The 8,711-nt window shown below is 49.0% G+C and overlaps 1 protein-coding gene across 1 annotated transcript in view; it reads left to right on the top strand.

Moving 5' to 3' along the window:
* Positions 1–2,221: 2,221 nt before the first annotated feature.
* Positions 2,222–8,711, top strand: part of LOC144728950 (polypeptide N-acetylgalactosaminyltransferase 2-like) — a 67,278-nt gene continuing 60,788 nt past the window's right edge. Inside the window, exon 1 of the mRNA XM_078608731.1 lies at positions 2,222–2,436. Coding sequence (XP_078464857.1) covers positions 2,338–2,436 — 99 coding nt within the window. The 5' untranslated portion in view covers positions 2,222–2,337. The remainder of the gene's footprint in view (positions 2,437–8,711) is intronic.

The raw sequence follows: 8,711 nt of genomic DNA, 5'->3' as shown, positions 1-8,711 counted from the left end.
ATACGTGACTCTACCGAAAGAACCAAAGAAGAAGCATTTTGTAGTTTGGGGTTTTTGGATCACGTGGAGATTGTGAAACTCCCATTACGTTACTCTTTGGTTCTTTCGGTAAAATCACGTAGGTATGAACTAAAATAAAATAAATCACGACGTTTCGGGCGCAACACAAGCGTCCACAAAAGCGTCCATCATCACGTGAGAAAGCTTTCCCACCTGATGATGGACGCTTGTGTTGCGCCCGAAACGTCGTGATTTATTTTATTTTCTACCTACGTGACTTTACCAAAAGAACCAGATAAGAGTGTGGATTCCTGCAGCCACGAAAGCTTCAAATCCCATTACGTTCTTGGGGTGCGAGGTGGCCGGGAGATGGCGTTTGAGCGAGTGGGTTTCTTGAACCCATCTGTGCAAATCTTCCCGAGTGTTTATCCCTCCCTTGTGTGCTGTGTTTTCTCTGGATTCTCCAGTTTACGGGCCCACAAAGAGCATAAGCGAGCCTTGGATATGAATTGGCCACATCCCATTGGGATTTTTGCACACAGCGTTGGTGTAAGGTGTTTTTTCTGCAATATTTTGCTGTCTTTTCTTGGATTTTCTGTTTGCACTTAGTCACATATTCACTTTAAGATGTTTTCTTGTTCATGTTTTTGTTTTTTGTTTGTTGCGGTTGCACCCGATTCAAGAGCCGAATGGCTCACAGGGCTATACCTAATAAGTGAACTTGAACTCGAACACGTTGGCCGTGCTCGTAATGTTGTTACATAACTACACAAGCAGCATTACACCATCACGTCAACTGCGGTCATCCTCGCAGCGATTTTCAGAAGCGCTTCTACGGTCGTCTGGAACGTTCTGCCTTCCGATATCAGGAAGCTACTGGGAGCTATGCAGCTTTAAAATCACCCAGATTGACAAACTCATTTCTTTAGAACAGCTTTTTTGTGATATTCTTGGTTCTTTTGGTAAAGTAACGTAGAAGAGATATAATAACATAATTAAAATATCAAACAATAAAAAGTCTCACATTTCGACTGCAACACAAGCAATCATCATCAGGCGTGAAATCCACAGCCGAGCTTTTTGTGAGTCTAGTTAGTTTGCCTTTCCCCCCGCACATCAGATTGTAGCACGGTTGGCTACGTACGGTGCGAAAGAAGTGCAACACACATACACACAGGGCAAGCCGAGTAGGGTAACTCGCACTCCACCCCGGCGTTTAGGAGCAAGTACTAACAGAGTGCAGTGCTCACGTATTAATACTACTAGCACTGTGTGTGAAAGTCACAGGGTATAGATGGGGCTGCTTTGGGGTTGAGTTGAATGCGGTAATGAGCACGTTTACGAGTGGATACTAACACACAGCAGCATCAACACTGGCGTGCCGGTTACTGCCAACACAGTGCTAACAGCACCGACTCCAGGCAAAGAGAATTGTAGCGACACGAGGCAGGGGCTTGGCTGGGCACGGGCGAGAGGCTGAGTGAATGCGGTGGTAACGCGCAACGCCTCCACCATTTACGCACTCGCGTTTTGAGCGCCTCGCGCTCGCCGTAGCCGCGCGGACCCCCAGTGCCAGCTGCTCGCCCCCCCCCCCCGTGGCGCGGAGCCGGACCGGGACCCGGGACCCGACCCAGGCGCTCCGACTCCTCTTCCTCATCCTCCTCCTCGTTCTCCTCCTTCCTACTCCTCCTCGTCCTCCTCGTCGTCGTCCCCTTCGTCCTCGACCTCCTCCCGACTCCTCGACCCCTTCCTCCTCCTCGTCCTCCTCCTACTCTTCGTCCCCTTCCTCCTCCTCGACCTCCTCATCGTCCCCTTCCTCCTCCTCCTCGTCGTCATACCAGAGAGAACCCTCACCCCCCACCCCACCCCAGCTCGCCCGCTCCACCACCACCACCACACAACAAGCTTTAGGCTACCACAGAACCGCACCCGCGTGGCCGCCGAGGTCTCTAAATCGGCAACAGTCGCGGTCTTGCAGAGGAACCCAGCAGGACCGACCGGTCGCCGCCTTCCTCCAGCAGCGATTGTAACAGCAGGGATCTGTCTGAAGAACCCGGCTGAGTTGCTCGAGGACTGCCCCCCCCCCCCCCTGGCCAGCCACGACTCGCCCCGACGGACCCCGAGACCCGCACTCCTCACCAACCCCGGCTGATCACTCATCCGTCGTCCGTCTCGACCAGGACCCAGGGACTCTGCTGCTATCCAAGCATCCAGACTTGTGTCGGGATCGAGGACTCCAGGCTCACAGGACCACCACCACCCCCACGTCCCCTCGACCAGGACCCGTGCACCGAACCTCGCCCCGCGGGCCCGAGGAGGCCGCCTCTGGGTGTCGCCATGAGGAGGAGGTCGCGGCTTCTGCTCTGCTTCGCGGGCCTCTGGGTCGTGGGAGTCGCCTACTACATCTACTGGGGCAGTGGTGGGACGACGCACAGGGTGAGAGGAAGGGAGAGGACGTGGGGTGCTGCTGGTGGTGGTGGTTCGATGGGGTCGTCCAGGGCTCTCGGGCTGCCATTCCTCTGGCCGCTTTTAGGGCTCCTTTCGTCGCTGCCCCCGAGGTTCATTTCCCGGGGCTTTGATTGCTCGTCAGCGTTTACGGGGACGGACGATGGCGTTTCAGGGTGCACACTTGGGTTGGTATCGTTATGTGAAAGGGTCATTAGGCACACGTGGCGTATAGGAGTTTAATAGGTTTGTATGAGACTTATAGACTATGGTAAGCCCCTGGGGTTCTTTAGCCAGCGTCGGGTTGGCTGAGACCCATGGGCACAGACTGAGACCGCCATGGGGGTCCAAAGGGTCATTTAGCTCGAACGAGACTGTTGGAGGCAGATCAAAGCAAGTGTATATGCTTAATTAGACCCATAGGGACACACTAAGGTATCCCTGCCATAGGGGCAGACTGAGGCGACACGTGCATTTCTTAGGGTGCATTAGACTCATAGATTCAGAATAAGAAGTTCTCCTGAGGTTCATTGCACAGAATCTGAGGCTCACTGGGGTAGACCCTGGCACCCTATTTCGTTTTGTAAGTAATTAAACTTGTGATTCATAATAAATGTGTTTGGGTTAGATCGCGTTATTTATAAATGTGTCGTCACCTTCCACCACCCGAAACAGTAAGAAATGTGTCACGTAGTGAACTATTTGTCTTTTGTCAACGTGACACATTTTTTACTGCTTTTTTTTGTTACTGATTGGCCGTGTCGGGTGGTGGAGGGTTACGACACATTTATAGATAACGCGATCTAACCCAAAAACCTTTATTATGAATAATATTGGTCGCGAAAGCCTGCTACGTGTTAAACTAAACTTGCGATGTTCATGAGTGCACGTTCAAGCACCGTTGTGCTTTTTGAGATTATTTATGCCCCACGTGAGGTCCCACAGAGCCTCGTTAAAACGCCACTGGAAATTTTAGCGTCTATTATTATTCTTATTATTGTCTGGTGATATTGAATTTGCAGTGGTGCACAAGAACCAAATAAAACTCGAAATATTCGTCAAAACGGTAATTAAAATGTCTTTCTGTACGTGGTGTGGCTAAATTCTAGACGCAATAATTAACGTGTCAGTTTGAGCGTCATGCACTGAACACTACTACTGTCATATGCAGAGCGGGCACGAGAAGTGTTTTTGCTCCCCTAGTGTGTGGATCAGAGGTCACTCGAAGGGATATCTCTCAGAGGAAACTCTGTAAATCTACTTAAGTGAGACATTTTCTTAACACGAAGGGCTTCACTGTGCGAGAGAATCCGAATGGGGAGGGGGGGCGCGCTTTATCTCACGACAAGGCCGGTAGTTCAATCGGAATAAAACTGGGGGAACGCGTGACAAAAATAACAAAAAAACTACTAAAGCAGCCTATGGAGTTTTTAGACCTGTCCAGCACCCACAGAGCCAAATAAAGCCATCATTTCCGTGCTTGCGGGTCTGTTAGAATTGTCTGAACAAACAAAAAACTCAGAGCCACAAACTATGGCTCATTCGTGGGGGGCATGGCAGTTGAGAGGAACAGGGCGATCTTGATTTGAAGCTTTCGTGACTGCAGGAATCCATACTCTTTGGTTCTTTCGGTAAAGTCACGTACCTACGTGACTTTACCGAAAGAACCAAAGAGTATAGGAACAGGGCGGTGCAACAGTGCTGGAGAGCGTGGTGGGTTGGAGGGAAATGATTTGACAAGGGGGTTCAAATTAATGTATAGTTTAATAGTATAGTTTAATTATCTTGCACCAGGGCCCATGTCAACCACTCAACGCTACTGGATTCGGAGAGAGTGAAAACTTTAACTCACGTCAAGGGCTTTCTTTTTTGGTGTTCCATTCGACTTGGTCTTAAGACTCTCTCGGTGTGTAGTGGGAATGTCTTTCTGATGGCTCCGCTGCGTGGGCTATGGTTTCGTGAGTTCGCCTTAAAGCCTTTACGCTTCAGTGCCAGTGCCTTACAGCTCCTCAAGAGTGCCTGTCACGTGAAGGCACCATCACAGCCACTAACTCGTTATGCCTGCAAGGGGCTGGGAGGGCCAGTGGGCTGCAGCGTGCATGGTACAGTTTAAAGGATGAGGCACCCCCAGCAACACAAACAGCTCTCTTTTATACGGGTCACCTCGGCTGTGTGACCCATGCTGTGAGATGTGAGTTTGAAGCATCATTGATTAAAAAAAGAAACGACTTTTAAGTGACTCGAGGGAGAAGCTGCCTTATTGCTTGAGTTATGTCACCGCTGTACCTTTTAATAGTCGCTGTGGCTGTCACTGCGTGTTTGAAAATCGCTTTTTCGAATGTAAACTCAAGTTAGAAAGCTTCAAACAAACTGAGTGTGTACCTACGAGAGAAGAGCTGTTTGTTCTTTGAGTTTAATCCTTAACATCAACTTAAGAGCAAGAAAGGCAAATCGCTATGTTGTGAGCAGCTCGATCGAGATTCAGTGAGCAGGACAAACCCACCCTCCATCCTTCCCTGTAATCATAGCCCACAGCCCTTGGAGAATAATGCTTCAACGCTGAGGGCTAATTTGAGCAGTGCTGCCAAGGGGAACACCAGGCAACAGCAGCAGCCATGGTGCATGTTTTCTTGGGGAGCAGTGGTGTAGTCTTCTCAGACTGCACTGCGAACTCGTCATTTTGAGTTTGATTCCCAGCCTTGGCCAACATCAGTGGCGATTATCTGAACCGGTCCTTAAAAAATGTATAATGTTAATAAATACATGGGGTTTTATGGAACAAAGTAGTTGTACTTACGTGCCCGTCCTTAATTTGTATTTCGACGATTTACCTTAAAAATCTTGCATTCGAAAATGTCTCGCACCCCCAGAAAGGACATGCACCCCAGGTTAAGAACCACTGGTCTATTGTGTAAACAATCAGCACTGGAAAGGTACACGTGGCCATTACGTGGTGTCAGCTACACTCTACCTTACCCCCTTGTGTGCACCATGCCAGCTTCTCATAGTTGCTTACTAACTCCACTTGCCCCAACGCCCCTGTATGGCTGTACGGTGGGTCTTGGCCATGTTTTCTTTCATGGCTGGTTGCTTGATGCAACTTTAAGCAGGAATGCGGTGTTTTATCCCCGAAAAGCTCAAGGTTATTGCAGTGAGCAGTCACAACTTTAGTGCAAAATTGAAACGTACGTGTTTCCCGTTTTCACGTCGAAATTAATGCCCACTGTCTCCCAGTTATAACCGGTGCTGGGCGGTGATGATCTTCATCGTTTGACCGGAGCTGGTGGCGAATTGTCCCCATTGTTGTGGCAGGAAACCCAGTCTCGCAATATCACTTGACAGCCACCGAGTTTGTTCATGAGGATCAATTGGGTGTAGAAGTTGGCCAAAGCTACCACAGTTCGGGATCCTTCTGGAAAAAAAATTGGGTGCCTATTTTACCCAACCCTTGGTAGTGATGATTGACAAGGCAGTGTTAGAAACGACGAGCTAGATGGTGGAATTTCCTGAGCCGTGTGATCTAAAACAAATTTGTTTTTCTAACACACCAGCCACCGTTGACGCCCAGCCAACTGGTACAGAATTCTCGGTAATGATTCGGACAAACATGCCGTCCAGAAACCCTGTGATAAATGGTCTTGAGCTTTGATGCATTCCTTTGTAAATAAAGTACTTATAAGTGCATCCTCGGCAGGTGGTACTCATTTCATCTTGCTTAGAGTGATGATGATGATGCAAATGCAGTTGATTTGACTTTAGATTTGAACTCTAAATAAACTGGAAGCCTTTGCTGTTCCACCAAATGCTGCAACATGGCCGTGTGTGCTTGCAGGTTCTAAATCCCTTGGGCTCACTTTCATTAATTTTATTGTGAGAGGCAACAGTGTTAGCAATGATTTACAAGCATAACCGGGACAAACTGTAAAATGTCTGCGAGCAAATCCGGCCTAACTTAAATAATTGTTACGCTCGTTTACCCAGGAAAGCCTCACTGAGTCTCATGACTGTTTCAGGAGTGTCCTGCCAAGTTTTCGCAGTCGGGGGCGATGTGTGTAATCCTAATTGAGTAAATTCTTACACCAAGCGGTCGGTGCATGTTCAGCGAATGGGCGCAGGCCACACACACAAACACAGGAATACCTGGAGTCATTGTACTTTGAACCTGGGAATGAGAGTACCAGTCACACGCAGCTGATCTTAGCACCTGACAGGTGTCTCGGGTTATAAGATATGCGAGTGCGTGACCGCGCATGTGTACGGTGCATATGCATGTGTGTTTGTAATAGGGAGTGGTAGTTTAGCGATTAGCGCGCTGCACTACGAACCTGGCGACATGGCTTCGATTCCCGCTCACGGCCACCAGTGATGATTATTTGAACAGGTCCTGGGCCTCCTCGAAATCGACTCGATCTCAAATGAGTACCTGGTGCGATGTGTAAACATCGCCACTTGGGAGACAAAGGCGGCCAGGCGTGGTGTTGGCCACCTACCCGCTCGTGTGCCGTGCTGGCCTTCATAGGTGCTCACTAACAGCACTTGCCCCAACAGTTTGTTAAGGCTACATAGGGGATCTTTGTCTTTGAAACGGGGAGTGGAGAAGCAGTGATTGGCATAGTGTGCTACAAACTGGATAACTGGAGTCTAATTCCCAGTGGTGATTATCTGAACCAGTCCTGTGCCTCTCCAAATGTCGACTCAGCCTTAAATCAGTACGTGGGGCAATGTGTAAACATCGTTACTGGGGCGACACATGTAGCCAACGTGGTGCTGGCCACATCACCCCCCCCTCCCCGTGTGCCATGCTGGCTTTAATTGGTACTCGCTAACAGGACTGTCCGCAGTAGTCTGCGTGGCCTTCGGGGGAGATTTTGTTTTTGATGTGAGTGGCTGCGTTTGTGTGACGGTGGATATGTGCGACTGTGTATGTATGGTCTGTGTGAGCGTGTTTGTATAAATATGGTGTGTGGTTTTGGTGCGATGGGATTGTGGTGAGTGCATACTGTGCTACGGTGCCAGCAAACATAGAAATAGAGTGATATCAGAACCTGTCTTGAGCCTGCCCTCGGGTGACTCGGCCTCAAACGAGCACCTGATGTGGTTTGTAAAGCATTGTCATTGGGGCAGGGGTCGGAAATCTTCCAAAGAAGGAGGAGAAGGAGTTTTTGTCTTTGACCAACAATATTTCGAGAGCCGCATCACACGCAGCGAGACCCACTTGTATACAGACACAGCTGCAGGTATAGAGCGGATGACAACACATTCCGACTTAAATAAACAATATAGGTGATGGAATCAACTGCGTCTATTTGGGTAGTTTTTTTCCACTTTTTTTTTAACAATGCAGTTTGACTAGATTTTGTTGTCACCAATACGCTAATCATTGCATCTATGGGAACATATGTGGGGACCACCTGCACTACATTTTAGAGTGTAAAGAACCGAATAAGGTAAATTCATTTTTTTTTCAAACAACGGCTGCCCGCAAGGGGGCAGCCAAAGAGCCGCAAGGAGGGGGGGGGGGTCAACCTAAGAGCCGCAAGGTGGGGGGGCAGCCAAAGAGCCGCAGGTTGACGACCCCTGGTCTGTGAAAACAAAATCGACTGGGTATGGTGCTGGCCTCAACACCCCTCTCAGGTTTTGTGTTGGCCTCCTCCGGTGTTCACCAACTTCACTTGCCCAGACATTTTATCCAGGGTGAAGTAGATCTTGGTCATGTGTTCAATTATGTGCGTGTTAAGTGTTTTCTTAGGCAGGTTTCCCAGTCTGCAAATATATTTTTGTAGTACTGGCAGTGTCAGAGTGCATCTTGTGTGCACTGCCGTTGGAATGTGTCACTTAGCTGGTAGCTAAATGACATTTGGGCACACTGATGACTACCAAAAGGTCATAAAGCACGTGGGGCCAGGTGCGGTTGCGTTTATTACCGAGCGCGTGTAAAGCGCAGGCAGTTGTGTTGCTGCACGTGTCGGAAAGTGCTCTCAGCAAGTCAAGGTGTTCGCGACGAGGGTGTAAATATTGTTTCGCGGCATTAAATGATATTTTGCCTCGGTCAAGGACCGCCCATGCATTTAACAGCAGGGGTTTAAAGTCTTTGCCTTCCTGCCTGCTGGCATAATTCCTTGTGCAGCCATGTGCTTGGGTACAAGAGTCAAGGCTTGGAAAAAAATACTTGCAGTTTATATGTGCCTTAACATTCTTAAGGGTTTTCATGTATATGCACAGCTGGTGTCACGGCCAAGTTTGCGTGCACGTGTGTGGGCAGCGGC

This window comes from Lampetra planeri, chromosome 30, assembly GCF_965212315.1.
Source record: "Lampetra planeri chromosome 30, kcLamPlan1.2.h2, whole genome shotgun sequence".
Classification (NCBI taxonomy): Eukaryota; Metazoa; Chordata; class Hyperoartia; order Petromyzontiformes; family Petromyzontidae; genus Lampetra; species Lampetra planeri.
The sequence above is the reverse complement of the archived record's forward strand: the minus strand, read 5'-3'. Positions and strand labels throughout refer to the sequence as shown.